This window comes from Notamacropus eugenii, chromosome 2 (assembly GCF_028372415.1).
Source record: "Notamacropus eugenii isolate mMacEug1 chromosome 2, mMacEug1.pri_v2, whole genome shotgun sequence".
Taxonomy (NCBI): Eukaryota; Metazoa; Chordata; class Mammalia; order Diprotodontia; family Macropodidae; genus Notamacropus; species Notamacropus eugenii.
Window position 1 is genome coordinate 471,158,310 of NC_092873.1, and position 16,521 is coordinate 471,174,830.

The following is a 16,521-nucleotide window of genomic DNA, read 5'->3' on the forward strand; positions in this document are numbered from 1 at the left end:
CTATCCTACCGTGCAATCCTCTACAGGCTGGCCTTCAAGAATCTCCCTCATCTCCAGAAAAATGGGAGTTGATGGTGAAACAGTGGTGCTGAAGAACTTGCTCATTGGGGTCAACTTGATCTTGCTAGGTTCTGTCTTCAAACCCTCAGAGTGTCAATTGGAGGTGACAACGGAAAGGGTCAAGAGACAGACAGTGGAGGAAGAAGGGGGATTTGTTAACTACAGTGCATCCAGCAAAGAGCATCCCATGGTCTTCAACCATGTATATAACATCAATGTGCCCTTGGACAGCCTCTGTTCTTCTGGTCTGGAGGCTTCAGCAGAGCAAGAAGTGAGTGCAGAAGATGAGAGGATATACATGGACCACACCTCGGACAGTGAGAGCCATGTCACCTTCACTCACAGGATCAACCTTCCTAAACAGGCCTGCAGATGCTCCTCCTCTGCCCAGCTCATGCAGGAACTACTGAATCGGATTGAAATGCTGGAGAGGGAAGTGTCTATGCTTCGAGACCAATGCACCTCCAACTGCTGCCAGGAAAATGCAGCCACAGGTAGCATGGAATGCATGAGATCTTGGTGGGGAGAAGCTGGAGAGTGAATTAAGCACTAAGGATGAAATCCTGCATTTCTTCATAGTGCCAGGGGGGAAAAGTACTCTGTGTATAACACTCTGTTAATAAATCTCTAAGATCTAAATGTAGCCCATCCCAGGGGATTCAGTTCAGGGAATTTCTACATTGCTTAGTCCATTTGCAATACATTAACCTGATTTCGGGAGGATGAGTCAGGTAATAGTACATTGATTCAGCAGCATATCTTCTGTGGCAAGTGGGGGATTTGATGTCTGTCTTCATTCATCTTTGGTTTTCACAGGCTGTTGGATTGATATCTAACCATGTTAACCTGGAGGACTAGAGAATTCAGTTACTGTGTTCATTCAATCTCAGGCTTTCTCCCATCTCTGTAAATGAGAGCCATCATGGGCTCAAAGGAGATCTCCATTGAGAAAGGAATTGAAATCCTTTCTCCCACTCCACCTCATTCCATCCTAAAAGACTCCAAGCTCAGAGGAAATACACCACCACCCACCACTACCATGCAGTCACACTTCTGCCAGTGATGCCTTCTTAACTCTGACACAAGAGACCTTCCTCTCTCTGATGATAAGGGGAATCTAGTTCCTTTCCAAAGTTCACTTTCAACTGTCCTTACACAAAATGGGTCTCTGCCCTGTCCAGGAAAAGTAGCCTCCTCTGGTAATAACAGGGGAAATTATTTTCTTATTTTGGTACTAACTTTGATTGCTGTGTGATCAGATAATACAGAAGCTTTCTTGGGGATGAAAGCAGAAAGCAGAAGGGATGAAATTTTAATAGTGTCTGAATGGCACACAAGTCCAGAGGGATTGCAAGCAAGCTCATCTTGAGATTCTGTAGCTGGCTGGTGATCATTTTCTCAGTAGTGAAATATTTTATGTTTTTTCTCACCTCATTCTCCCACTCCCAAACTAAGAACCCAAATAAAGAATCAGAAGATGTAAGAAACAATAAATCCAATCCAAGATTTCTAATCTTATGATTCTTCGTAATTCTTTGTTCAGTTTAATTTTTTTAAAAATATAATCAGAAAAATTCAACAAATATCTATTAAACACTAATATGCACAAAAGGTGTACTAAAGTGTTGTGGATAAAGAACTAGCCTTGGAATTAGGAAAACTGAGATTTATAACCTGCATCTGACATGTTCTTTCTGTGTGACGCTCAATGAGATTTGCCCACATAGATGACATCCCAGGTATAGATTCCATTCCTACTCCCTCAAAAAATGCAATTCATTATACTAGGCTCTTGGGATACAAAGAAAGAATTCATCCTGTCCTCACAGAGCTCATAATCTACTGGGAGAATATATATACAGATGTAAGCAAATACAGTCTCTTTGGAGGAGGGATAAAATATTAACAGCTGAGTGAATCAGCAAAGGTCCCAAGTGGGAGGGGAGATATCTAAGCTGAGTGTTGAAGGAAACTAGGGAATCTAAGAGCCTTAAGAGAGGAGGGGAAAATGAGGCATAAATGCTCACTCTGAAAATTTAACCATCAGTTCTCATAAGTGGGTTAAAGTTGGCACTGGCCTACTCCCTCTAAGACTCCTCCACCTCCAAATCTATATCCATCTAACTCTGGACTATGATCATCATCATCTTCATGGTCTTCATCACAGCTCACACTGATGAGATTAAGTCAACAAACACATATTAAGTCGAGTACTAGTAAGGTTAGGAATCACTTCTTAAAGTGATATAAACAGTCAATAAAGATATATTAATCACCTATTATGTGATGATGAGCACAAGCACTGTGCTGAGTTAGTCAAGTGTTATTGTACCCATTTTAAAGATTAAGAAACTGAGTCTCAAAGAGGAAAAGTTCCTTAGCCTCTGTGGCTAGAAAGTGTCAGAACTGATATTCAACTGCCCCCAGCTGCCAACAACCCTATGTCTTCTAGCTCTAAGTCCAACAGTTTTCCCAATCATCAGACTGCCTCCCACAGTAAAAGGCATGTGCTAAGTCATATCCACTAGAGCCATCCCAGCAAGCCATGAGTGCCATAGGCAATGGCAGTTATGCAAGGATGGAGTGAGCAGGAGAAAACACATGGTCAAGAGCACAGCTGTCATCACCTCCCTTAGAATAAGATGATAATTTACTCCCAGAGGGATAACTGCTGTTAGCTCCACCCTCTCCTAGAAGGCGTTTTATTAGAGCAGTCACTATCTCCTTCCCACCTGTTTCCTGATCATTCCAGGTCAACTGGATTATATCCCGCACTGCAGTGGCCATGGAAATTTCAGCCTAGAGTCCTGTGGTTGCATCTGCAACGAAGGCTGGTTTGGGAAGAATTGCTCGGAGCCCTACTGCCCCATGGGCTGCTCCAGCCGCGGGGTGTGTGTGGAAGGCCAGTGCGTGTGCGACAGTGATTACAGCGGTGATGACTGCTCAGAGCTCCGGTGCCCAACTGACTGCAGCTCCCGTGGACTCTGTGTGGACGGCGAGTGCGTGTGTGAAGAGGCGTACACGGGAGAAGACTGCAGTGAGCTGCGGTGTCCCGGGGACTGCTCGGGGAAAGGGAGATGCTCCAATGGCACCTGCTTCTGCCAGGAGGGCTATGTTGGGGAAGACTGTAGCCAGCGCCAGTGCCTGAATGCCTGCAGTGGGCGAGGGCACTGCCAGGACGGGATCTGCTTCTGTGAGGAAGGCTACCAGGGTCCTGACTGCTCTGCAGGTAGGAAGGATGAGACTGGAATGGGAGAGAGGGGTGTAGGCTCACTGAGGTGCCATTTCCAAAATGATCTCTATCTGTTGTTACTAGGATGATGTAAAATAAAATTGATGGTTTTCCAACAGAAGAAATTCACATCCAGAGAAAGCTCACTTACTCTCAAGGGGAGAAAGTTGGGTCACCATGTTGACAAGGCAGATCAAGCATTGAAAAGGGGAGAAAGCAGAAGTGGTCAAGGACTGCCTCAAACAAAAGACCATCACATCTGAAACCAGGAAGCAAAGCCAATACTACTAATAATGATAACACATAACTGGGGGGCTTGTGATGGGGATTATTTTTTTAACAAGGCTCTCCCTAAATGTGGGCAGCTGCCTACATCATCTGATTTGGCAGATGCTACCCACCCTCAGATATCTCCCACACTATCTTGCCACGTCATTGCCCTCAAATCTTCCCAGTGACTCCCATTTTGAAATGCATTTAGGAAAAAAAAAACTAGTTTTAAACTCTTTTGTATCTGAACTTAATGATCATGAGCAAGATATCATTCATTTATATAATTATACCTTAACCTGTGAAGTTAAGGTGGGGTTGATTTCTTTGGTGGACAGAACTTCCAGTAAAAAAGCTTCCTTTTCCACTGAATATAAGCAACTGCCCTATAATTTTAAAGTCAAAGAGGGTTGTTTAGAACCGTGGTCTCCACATAGGTCTCTGGAGACCTATGGTTTAACTCAGAGGTGAATGTGATCAGCCAATTAGGGAAAGGGAATATGAGCTACATCACCCCCTCCCTGCACAAACCAACCATGGGACTTGTCTCCAACATAACCATATACACCCTTTGCCCAGTACACCCCAAGAGTCCCCTACTTCATTCCCTTCCATTGCTGTACCAGCTCTCAGCCTTTTCTCTCTCTTACCAGATTGGCTCCTCAGGTAGTTATAACCTAACCCAGATTCCCAGCAACTACACAGAGCCATTAGAAATACTCCTCTCCATTCCCTACTAAAACCATACTCATAAGGGAAAAAAATATACCTAACATGGTTGTACAATCAAGAAAGTTTGGAGATTCCTGGCCTAGGTCATTGAGAGCTGAAATAATTTAGTCAATGTCCCATAATCACTATGTACCAGAGGTACATAGAACTCAGGTCTTCCAGACTCCAAGGTCGACTTTCTTTTGCTCCATGCTGTCTCTTACTATGCGTTTATATTAAGGAAAGACTAACATTATTTAGGAAAAAGTATGCAAAAATTAGCTAGCATAACTAGTAGCAATTTAGTATTTGATACCCAGTAGAATAAGAAAAAAGAATGTCAAACAATCATGACTCATTTTTTACCAGATGCTGCTATGGCGAAGTGGGGGCCCCCTAGTATGGTGTATGCTTGTAATCCCAGTGACTGGGAACCTGAGGCTGGGAGACCTCTTGGGTTCAAGAGTCCTGAGCTATAGTAGGTTATGCCAATGGGGTTGTCCACACTGAGGTCAACCTCAATATGGAAAACCCCTGAGAGCAGAGGGCTGCAGGTTGCCTAAGCAGAGGGCTAACACCCAGGTCAGAAATGGAGCGGATCAAAGCTCCCATGATTGTCAGTAGTGGGACTGACCCTCTGCACTTCCAACCTAGGCAAGATAAGAAGACTCAGTCTTAAAACAATAATAATAAAAAACAACCCCCCACACAAAGTTGGGGTCTATCTCCCATCAATAATCAATAAGTTTACGTGATGATGCTCTTATCTCAGAACCCAATCTCTGGGTCTGACAAACTGCTGGTGATTTACTGGTCAGATCTGATTGTTTCACAGCAGAAAAATTATCTTAATCATTTAGCCACTGTTCAGCCTCCTCTTATCAAATCATTGATTACTGTTGATCCATTTTTTTAAACTTTCAAATTCAGATGAAACTATTGACCCCTGCCATCTAGTGCTCATTCTGTAGTGACAGGTTGAGATTGACTTTAGGAGATAAACAGAAAGAAACACTTAACATTCTGATGCATTGGGGAAAATGCCTGACCCAAAGCTATAACAAGCACAGGGTAAACGGAACTTTGTTCCAGGACACTGATATCTCAGGGGGAAGGGCCCCACTTCATCCCCTCAAAAAAGTCCTATAACAACTACCTCAGGAAAGGTCCTCCCTCCTCCTGGGTTCGCAGAACAACCATCATCACCACCAAAACCCCCAGGGTCTAAATCCCCTTGATGCCACTCACAGTCACCTTCCTTTCTAACCTCCATGGAACTAAGCCACCCCTCTATCTGCATTCAGACTGTGCTCTTCATAACTGCCTTGCCTCTTCCCAACCCCCAACCCCTGAATTTTTTTCCAGGTACAATTATGACTTTGCTGAGAGCTCCTAACTTAACATAATGGGAAGGATTCTATCCAATATGGAGGGATGCTTGTTCATTCCTCAGCATAACCAATGATGTGATCCTAGGAAAAGGAATAGTCACAGAGAGGTCTCATTCCCCTTTTGCCTATTCTCAATATATATCCTTCCTGAAGGAGAGAAATAGAGATAAGGCAAGCTGCAATAGCATATTCTTTAATCATGTTCCTTACCAATCTCAAGGAGTTCATTTGAAAGAGGATTTTGCAAACCCGAAAATGCTACATGGTAAATTGGTTATCATTTTAAGTCCTTATTTCAGTTTATTAAGATGCTTTAACTTCAATTATTTCATTTATTATCATGCCTTTGGTTTTTATTCCCAATTGAATGAAATATCGATTTTAGAAAAGAACCAAATAACCAAACTAATATTGTACCAGTGCTTTCACTAGAACACTGCCAGAAGAGGAAAACTCTTCTGATGAGGAGGGCCTCATTGGTCTTGTCACTAAAGCCACCAAGTTAGCAGTAGGAGAGCAGGAGCCTAGAGAATAAATCCTTTAGGAGATCATGAATTGTTCTCCATCAGAAAGCACTCTCTAAACAAAGCATATTCCAGAGCACTCTAGTCCAGGCTCAGCCTCTATAGCTGTCTAGATTGTGTCCAGGTTACTGACAGCTCTTGGCTGGGACCTTAGGAATTAGTCAAAGACTTTACTCTCTATTCATTCAAGATTTAGGCTAGGAAGCAAGGCTATGTCCTCCTACAGTTATCCCTTCTACATCATGACTTTTCCTGTTGTGGTTTCAATATATTAAAGGTCAGTATAAGAAATTAGATGGGGAATTTTGGGGGGAGCTTTTCAGAAGCCGCAGATAACACCTGAAGGCCAGCAGACAATACAGGGCTTCTCACCAGATACTTAACCCAAACTCCACAATAAGGCACTTTAAACACCCCTTAAAAGAAAAATGAAAAATTCAGACTTCTTCTCTGGTACAAAGGGAAGACCAAAAAACTTTATGAGAATTTTCCCTAAACCTCCATGATGTGGAAGGGAGTGTGTTTGTCCTTCATTGCCGAAGAAGACCATGCCATCAGAGAAATAAGACAGGACTTGCACTTGACTTTGTTTTGAGTGAGTGAGGGCTGATATGGAAGGGATAACTGTACATAAAAGAGTGGCTTTGAGGAAAAGCAACCCAAACAATTCGATGACTCAGCACCCTAAAATAAAGCTGTAGCTATCTACATCTCTCCTACCTTAAAGAGAGATGAGGTTAGTTGAAGAGACCCTCATTCTGCCAATGCAAGTGATTAGTGGGGTATGTGTGAGGGTAGCCAAGGTTGCAGGGACTATCTTATTTCACTGATATGAGCTAACAGACAATATCCCCATTAGCTCTTACAGTCAATCAATAAACTTTTATTAAGCATTAAACGTATGCCTGGAGCTTCGCTAAGCATTGGATCATACAAAAGAAAAAGTAAAAAGAACTTTCATTCTAATGGGAAAGGACAGTACATAACTAGGTATGTTCTCTATTCATTCTAGATTAGGGTAAGGAAGCAAAGCTATACCCTTCTACAGAAAGAATGAGTTTGAGGAAAAGAACCCAAGCAATTTTGTTGCTAAAGACCATAAAATAAAGCTAAAAACACTAACACCTCTCTTCTGCCTTAGGGAAGTCAAAGGGATCTGAAATTGGGTGAGGAGGCCCTCATTCTGCTAGTGCAAATGACTTTGGGGTACATGTCTACAAATACAGAGTGGATGGAAGATGCTGAAAATGTGAAATCTTCCAGAGAAGAAAGGGGGAAAAGCAAAGAGTCATTAGACTAATTAAAGTAATAACCCATCATTTACATTTAGAAGCTGCACTTGTTCATTATGGCCTTTTGAATACTGATTTTTCATCTTTGGCTTAATCTGTGGGCTGCTGGAGCTTGTAAGTCCATCTTAGTTAGGTTTTAAATTCCTTTTTGTCTTTCTTTAAGGGTGCTGGTGTTAATTCCTCATTAGTTTAGTACATGGATGCTTCAAGAAACATTAATTTTTAGACAGCGGTTGAGGATAAGTGCGAGGGAGAAACCAAGACTAAAAATTAATAATCACAAAGCAAGTGACCAATAATATCTCCTATTAATTTGAAATATGACCCTTTTAGGATGCATGTGCTGATGAAAGGGCAAGTAATTTGCCTTCATCAGACCCTCTGGTGGCCTGTAGGCATTGCTGAAGCCTCCTCAGTGCTGAACTAAAAAGAGCAAGGATAGCTAGACAACAGCTCAAAGTCCAGGGACCAAAGTAGGTTATCGGTAGGCAGAGTGACGTGGGGCCAAAATTTTTCAAATATAATCATCATCCATCAGTTTTAAGTAAATACCCAAGATGGCACACAGCCTTGGAGTAGGCACTGTAGAAGTAAGAGTACAGAAGGCAGAGAAGACAGGAGCCTTGATCTCAACTGGGTTACATTCTTCTTCACCCAAGGCAGACAGGCATAGATATGGTCAATAAAAACACTACATGTCATGACAGATAAGTCAAGGATAAAGGAATGAAATTGGTCTGGAATAGGGGAAGCAATCCCCTGACTTCCTATTGTCTATGTATTGCCTCCTGGCAGTTGCCCCTCCCGAGGACCTGCGTGTAGCCGCAATCAGCGACAGGTCCATTGAGCTGGAATGGGACGGGCCGATGGCAGTGACAGAATATGTGATCTCTTACCAGCCAACGGTCCTGGGAGGTCTTCAGCTCCAGCAACGGGTTCCTGGGGATTGGAGTGCCATTACCATCAAGGAGCTGGAGCCAGGACTTACCTACAACATCAGTGTCTTTGCTGTCATTAGTGACACCCTCAGCCTCCCTGCTCTTGCCAAGGTGGCCACTCGTATGTATTGTATTCTCTTCCTCTCCATTTTTCTTTGCAAGGGAACTAATGATTATATTGCTTCAAGAGTTCATTTATTAAGATCCTTCTCTGTATAGGGGGCTATGCTAGGCATAGAAGATATCAAGGCACAAATGAAACTATTCCTGCTTTCAAGGAGCTTACATCCTAATGGGGGGGGGGTGGGGTGGAATATACAGAAATTGCTAAATGTAAGGTAATCTGGAGAGAAAACTAACAATTGGCATCAGAGATGGACTCATGCAAGAGGTGACACATGAACTCAGACTTAAAAGTAAGTAACCATTCTGAAAAAGCTGCTAGATGAGGACAGCATGAATTCCAATCATGGGGTACATACCCTGTGCAGAAACACACAGGAGTGCGATGTCAAATTTGAGGAAGAGCTAGTAGTCAAGTATAGACATAGCATAGAGTACATAAAAAAGGTATAATGTGAAATAACCCCAAAAAGATAGATTACACCCAAATTATAGAGGTCATTAAATGTTGAATTAAAGAGTTTTACACAATTGGCAATCATAACTGTGGATGTGAATGGGATGAACTCACCCACAAAATGGAAGCACATAGCAGAGTGGAATTAAAGAGCTTATACTTAATTCTAACGACAACAGGAAGCTACTGAAGATTTGGTGGTGATGGTGAATGACAGTAAATCCTCTCTCCATCTTAGGGAGGTTGTTCTGGCAGCTGTGTGGAAGATGGATTGAGATGTTTGTGACCAGAGAATTGTCATGGTCAAGCTTGAGGAAATAAGGGTAGAATGTTAGTATCATTCCTGTGACTGACAGAGGCAGAGTAAAGAGAGGGCAGGTGAGGAAACTGATGTACTAGAAAGCCTAAAGTGTTATAAGGGTGAAATCATTATGAATATCAAAGTCTCTGAGTATGAAGAAAAGGACAATAGAGAAGAAGACTGAACTAATAGTTAAAATCCTTAAGAAAGGAAGTAGAATAACTTAGAGTTCAATCAACGATGGCAACAATTTCTATGGTACAATTTAGATGGATGGAAGGAAGCTCAAGAGAGTAGAATTTGTTGTGATGGCAATTAGAGAGACAGGAAAGGGAAGCAGGGAGCAAGGACTGTGCTGATTCTTCCCTGATATTTGTTTTTAGTAGTGTGACTGGAGAGGTGGGCTAGAGATTAGAAATCTTTTCTCCTCATTCTGCATGGATACTTGAAACTATTCCCCTTCTGAGGGGAGAAGTTTCCGGAAGAGAAGATTAATCTTTACAAAGCTGCATTAACATAAAAGTATTTAAGGCGATTTCCAAAATCAGTCTATCTGCTTAAAACATGGAATCCAAGAATTGAAAGGTGCTTTAGCCATCAACAAACATTTTGTCTTTTATGCACTCAACAGATATTTACTAAGTACTTACTGTATACAGAAGACTATGCTAGATGAAGGTAGAGTTTACTAGGGGGGTGAAAAAGAAGTGATCCCTGCACTTATCCTCATGTAATCAATGGTCTAGTAGAGAATACAAGCATCAGTAAAGATATGACACATTATGGCATGTGAAGTGATGAGGAAGAGTGCAAAATGTTTGAGGAGGGGTTTTAAAAAGTGGAAGAGGGCATTCTGGGAATCAGGAACAACTCAAAGAAAGGTACAGGCAAGAAAGTTCAGAGTATCTATGCTCAGGGAGCAGAAAGTCCATTTTACCCACTGTGTAATGGAAAGGAATAGTATGAAATAAGACTGGAAAGATAAAGTGTTTCTTGATTGTAGGGAACTAGTCAAAGACGTTTGAGCTTGACTCAGTAAGCAATAAGGAGCCATTGGAGATTTATTTTAGCACAGAAAGAGATGTGTCCAGATCACTGAGAAAATTATTATAGAAGTGACAAGAAGGATAGATATTGAGAGGAGAGACAGAGAGACAGAAAATAGATTAAGAGGGGGAGAGGAGGGAAAAAAGACAGAGAGAGAAAGGGAGAAGAGAAGAAAAAGAGAGAGAGAGAAAAGAGACACACAGACAGAGAGAGATTGACACAAAGAGAGAAGAGACAGAGAGAGAAAGTTCAGAGACAGAAAGTTCAGAGAGACGGAGAGAGATACAGACAGACAGAGACAGACACAGAGAGAGACAGAAAGAGACGGAGAGACAGAAAGATGGAGAGAGAGAGAGAGAGAGAGAGAGAGAGAGAGAGAGAGAGAGAGAGAGAGAGAGAGAGAGAGAGAGAGAGAGAGAGAATGAATACTGATTAGGAAGTTTTTTCACTAGCTCAGACAGGTGGTAATGGGGACCTGTATGAGCACAGCCAGTAAATAGAGAACATGGCTTGTATGTAATAGATATTACAGAAGTGGGGATCGATAAGACTTAGTAGTTGATTGTATATGTGAAGTGAGAGAAAGGGAAGAATCAGAAGTAACTCCAAAGTTTCAAACACAGGAGTCTGGAGGACTAGCATTTCCACAGGAAGGAATAGTGAAGTCAGTTATAAAGAGGAAAAACTAAAAGGGAAAGTAATAAGATTGATTCAGGTCATGATACATTTGAAATTCCTGTGGGACAACCAGATAGAGGGATCCTGTTGGCAGGTGGAAATGTAGGTCTGATGCTCAGAAGAAAGTTCAGCCCAAAAGATATTGGAGAGGTGTCTGAACTGAGGTAGTATCTGAATGTGTGAGAATGAATGAAATTGCTGAAGAAGAACTAGGGAGTAAAGGTGAAGGACAGACCTTTAAGGAACATTCACCTTAAGGAATCAGTTAGAGGATGGAGATCTAATGGACAGATTAAATATGTAGGAGGAAAAGTAAAAGGTGATGGTGTCTCTGAGACCAAAAGAGAAGAGAGAGTCCATTAGGAGTGGGGTAGACAATGACGCTCAATGTTGCAGAGAGGGCAAAAGGATAGAAAGTCCTCAAGAGCCAGCCTCACCACTAACTGTAACCATGAAATTACTTCATGTCTCTAGGCTTCTGTTTCCTCATCTGTAAAGGGAAAGGTAATTTTTAGATCAGTGGTGTCAAATTCAAATAGAAATGTGGGCCAATGAATTGTACCTTCAGATCCCTGCAGGCCACATTGTGACTCAGAAAACCATATAGTAATTTGATCTGTTTCATTATATTTTTATTTATTTTGCTAAATACTTCCCAAAGTCTTGTTCAGAATACATTAAGGAATGCTGTGGGCCAGATATGGCCCATGGCCTGAGTGTTTGATGCCTCTAATCTAGGGGATGTCTTAGGTCCCTTTCAACTCTGATATTATATCATTTTATCACTCTGTAACTGCAAAAGGTCTTTGGATTTGGCAATTGTTAGTTCACTAGTGACCTTTGAAAGAGAGATTTTAAATGACTGGGAAAGAGGAGAGTCACATTACAAAGGGCTGAGAAAGAGTGAATAATGAGGAAGAGAACTCACTTGGCCATGAACTGGCAGAGAAAGAAATGACTTAGTGGTTGGAAGGGGTAGGAGGCTCAAGTGGGAGAAGGTGAAGAAAGCTAAAATTTGTATTTTTTTCCAGAGACATTCAGCATCATGGCAGCAGAAAAATAAAACTAGATGACAGGCATCACTCAGATATTCCCCAACAATTCAATGCAATTCAGTAAACATGTATTTAGCGTCAGCTGTGTACAAGGCCCTGTGTCAGGATCCAAGGCTTCAAAGACAAAATGAAATATAATCCTTAACTTCAAGAGGTTCCTATGGTGCTGGATGGAGATTTGCAGGTCAGTTATAAGAGCATCCTAAGGATTTAATTAGGCAGCTGGTGGCACAGTGATTAGAGCTATGGGCCTGGAGTCATGAAGACCCAAGTTCAAATCCTTAGGCACTTACTAGCTCTGGGATACTGGGTTAGAAACTTACCCTGGTCTACCTCAGTTTCCTCAACTGTAAAGTGGGAATACTAATAGCACCTGCCTCTCAGGAATGTTGTGAGGATCAAAGAAGATATGTTTGTAGAGACCTTAGACCAGTGCCTGCGCATAGTAGGCACTTGATAAATGCTCATTCCCTCCCCTCCTTTCCTCTTCCTTTGGGGGTCCCCATTATGTTCCCAGAACTGTGAGGCACTGAAAGAGATATAAGTATAAGCCACATGAGGATTAGAGAAAAAAGGTAATATTAATTAATCATTCAACCAACAAGCATTTATTAATCACCCACAATGCACCAGACGTTGTGTTGAGTGCTAAAGATACTAAGAAAAAAAGGGAGGTAGTCCTTGCTCTCAGGAGCTCACCTTCTTCCCAGAAATATGAAACAGTAATAGGGGAAAAAAAGGAAGTATATAGTTAAATACTCCATACATTATTATATTTTATAAATACAATACGAGTCCAGAAAAAAAATAAAAAGGCGGAATCAAGTAATGATGGAAGGTTTCATGCAGGAAGCAGTATCTGAATTAGAATTTGAAGGATATGAACATTTTGGCTAGGCAGAGGGGAAAGACTTCTTAGAAGTACAGAATCTCAACAGGGGAAGGGACCCCTACAAGTCAACCCCACAGCTGAACTTATACCTTTACAAGATCCCCTCTATAAAACTCACCAGAAAAGTGGTCATCAAGGCTTAACCTGAGGCCAACTTTCAAGGCAGCTTATTTCCCTTTTGTGTAGTTCTAGTGATTACAAAGTGTTATCTACATCGAACTTATAACTGCTTCTCTTCATCTTCCCCCCATTACTCCTGGTTCAGTTCTATGAGGTCAAGTAGAATTGGAAATGTTACCTGTTCCCCCTCGCTTCAGAAAGGACTAAAAACCGAGCCATCCAGATAGGAGAAAAAAATCACGCCTGCCAGAGTTCACGAACAGATTCAATAATTCATTTGGGTGACTAATAACCTTCAGTGTTACAATAGAGGACGCCCCCAGATGGAAGCTGACTTTATGTGTACATCTGTCTATAATTATCTTTGTTTGTATTTGACCTTTTACTAATTCCTCTGGTGCCCAAGAACCAGCTTAAAATCTCCTGCATGATAACATTACAAAGGTAGGTTACCATCTGCTGTTTTTCCCACCTTGCTCATGGATGACTCACCACTCTGGATACCCTGGCAGGACTCCCAAATGTCTCCTCTCTGATTTATTCGTGTATAAAGCAATGAAGTCTCCATCCTTCCCAGGGTTTGTTATGCCAACTCAGGGCATCCCCTTAAGCGTGCTCCCAGGTGACAAAGGCAAAATCATATAATCTCCACTGACAAGCTTTCCAAGGGTTAAGAACCAACCAGGCTCCTTCTCAGGCATGCTGCAAGAGAAGGAACCCAAACAGAGAGAGGAAGATGCTGTTAGTTCTCCTAAGGGAATATCCCAGGAGACAATAGCCAAAATGGGGGCAAGCACCCTGGAGAACATAGCCAAGTAGGGGCTGCCACAGGTCAGAATGGGTAATTGGAATACCATTCTAAAAAATACATTGTCACCTGGGTTAAGCACAGAAAGTTGGAGGAAGGTACAGAAGAGAAGCCAGAGGGAAGCTGAAGAAAGATTGAGAGATACAAGGGGAAAAAATGCTAGAGGTCAAGAAGAAAAAAAAAACAGAAAAGAGGAAGAATGAAGATAAAGAATTCATGAGGGAGGGAAAGAACATGAGGTGAGGAAGGAGAACACTGGACAAGGAGAGATAAAACGAACTTTTTAAAAATATTCTTAATTTTAGTTTTAATGTTTACATTTTCCCCCGCAGAAGCTGGCTGTTACTTAAAGCACTGGAATATCCTACCTCCTTGTCTCACTCTTCTGAACAAAACAAAATACTCATTGTTAGTGGTGAAAAGCATACTATTTCATGAAAAAGAAATCACCCAGTCTTGCCTGGGTTGCTGGTTTACCTCTGTACCTTTGGCCAACTCACCTCAATAATCCTGTGCACACCATGGGGACACACACTTGTTCCATCTGTGCCTCCTGGGCATATGAGGAAGGCTCCAAAGAAGACTTTGGGAAAGCATTTGGGGCTTCTTTGCGAAAAGGCACTACATAAAAACAAAGACAACAGCTGGAAGAGGGGTTAAGTGGGACCTTTTTCTTGAGCAACTGAACCATTTTATAATAGGAAGTATAGGAAAATCATTTGTTAGGGAATCTATTCAATTATTTATATGTTAATTAAGCTAAGACCAAAGTCCACGATGAGGAAGAGGCTTTTCACTGAGTGTATAGATTCTCTGTGTATAGATTTCTCTGCACATTCTGTGGGATGTATGGGGTAGAGGGCAGTCTGCTGAGAAGCTGAAGTTAATGCTCTGTGGCTGATCCATGGGCTCATCGGGGTTACCCATGAAACCATCACCCACATTGCTGTATTCCAGATCTCTCCACCCCTCAAGGGCTGCAGTTCAAGACTATCACAGAGACCACCGTGGAGGTGCAGTGGGAGCCCTTCTCCTTCTCCTTCGATGGGTGGGAGATCAGCTTCATCCCAAAGGTAACAACCACTTGGTTACACTGCTTCATGCCCTACATCCTCGAGCTAATCTCCACCTGGAATTGGGTCAGTTGTATAGAAGAAGTTGCTGCCTAAAGGTGATAAAACCCGGAGAGGCTGAAAGTTAGCATAGCTAGCTAACAGCAGAACCAGGAGTAGAATTTATATCCCTTCTTCCTTTTCCAGAGGCATTTCTAACATGCCAAGCTGCATTTCTCTTGGTTGAATAAAATATGGTGCTAATTATACATTTACATCCAGTCAGGATGTTTTTGTGGAAGAAACATTGGACTTGGATCCAGGAAACTTGGACTCTTGTCCCAGTTCTGCCACTAAGTATTTGTGTTTCCTTTTTGGAAAGGCATTTAGCCTCTCTGAGCCTCAGTTTCCATTTCTGTAAAATGGTAATAATTGCTTTACTACCCTCTAAGTAGTATTGGTATGGGGAAAAAATTTTGCAGTCCTCAAAATACTAAAGATGAGTTGTTGGTAAATAGCCCCCTCTGCAAGATGAAGGAGACCACAAGGTCATCTCTAGAAATAGTGAACTGGAAGAGGAGCCTATTTGTTTGCACAGGGGACCAGATTTAAACTTGTCCCACTGGTCAATTGCCTGAAATTAATACATATGATCAACCTGAGGATGAAAGTAAAACTGAAGACATTCAACAGAGCTGCTGCTTCTCTCAACAGTTTCAGGATTTAGTAGGTGCAGCCATTCAAAAAAGCAAAACCGTTCCTTAAGATGGCTCTCTTCTTTTGGGAGGGGGGCAAGAAAGGCTAGATTCAGTCAGACTCCTGTCCCATCTGGCTGTGCTGTATTCTACATGTACCAGTAATACTAAGGGATACTTTGTGGAAACATTTTCCATGGCATCATTCTCTAAAGGTTACAGCCCTAACAACTCTGGCTTCCTTAATAGCTCATTAGAACTCTATCATGAATTTAGATAAACTCTTCTTGAACTTTTTTTATATTTTCTACCTGTACTTCTGAAGGTAATGAGTTCCATAAGTTTACTGCCTACTGGATGAAATAGTTCTTTTAATAATCTCCAAGAGTTGTCCTCTAGTTCTGCATGTTTTGCAAAAAATTTTGGGATCATAGAATTTTAGATTTAGAAGGTACTCTAGCAGTCATCTAGGTTCTCTGTGCTCCCAAATAATGTCCTGCACTCCATTCCAAAAAAATGATCACATAGTCTTTTCTTGAAGATTTCCAATGAATAGGGTAGCCTCTCCACCTGTCAGCCTATCTAGAGTTATAGTCTAGGTTAAGGTTATAGGCCTAACCTTCAGAGAATGATGTCATCCATTATAGTTTTTATAAACGTCAATCATATCCCCTTTCTCCTCTTCCTCTGTCCAAATTGGGGAGTATTTGCAAACAAATTACTGTATCTTCCTGCCTTTTTGACTCAAGAGCTATTTCTAATGAGTAATTGTACATTCTAGTCAAAAGTTTCCTGATTTCAGCTTTGAGTGCCTTTGAAACTTAGAATCATAGAATTTTAGAGTCAGAAAGAACCCTAGAGACCACCTAGTACAT

At 41.7% G+C, this 16,521-nt stretch overlaps 1 protein-coding gene across 2 annotated transcripts in view; it reads left to right on the plus strand.

Moving 5' to 3' along the window:
• Positions 1-16,521, plus strand: part of TNR (tenascin R) — a 111,985-nt gene continuing 95,464 nt past the window's right edge. Inside the window, exons 1-4 of one of the 2 annotated variants that reach the window (XM_072648566.1) lie at positions 1-554; positions 2,813-3,289; positions 8,276-8,539; positions 14,857-14,972. In XM_072648566.1, the coding sequence (XP_072504667.1) occupies positions 62-554; positions 2,813-3,289; positions 8,276-8,539; positions 14,857-14,972 (1,350 nt within the window). In that variant the 5' untranslated portion in view covers positions 1-61. Of the gene's footprint in view, positions 555-2,812; positions 3,290-8,275; positions 8,540-14,856; positions 14,973-16,521 lie in introns of those variants that run through there. The other variant, XM_072648567.1, reaches the window with a different exon arrangement.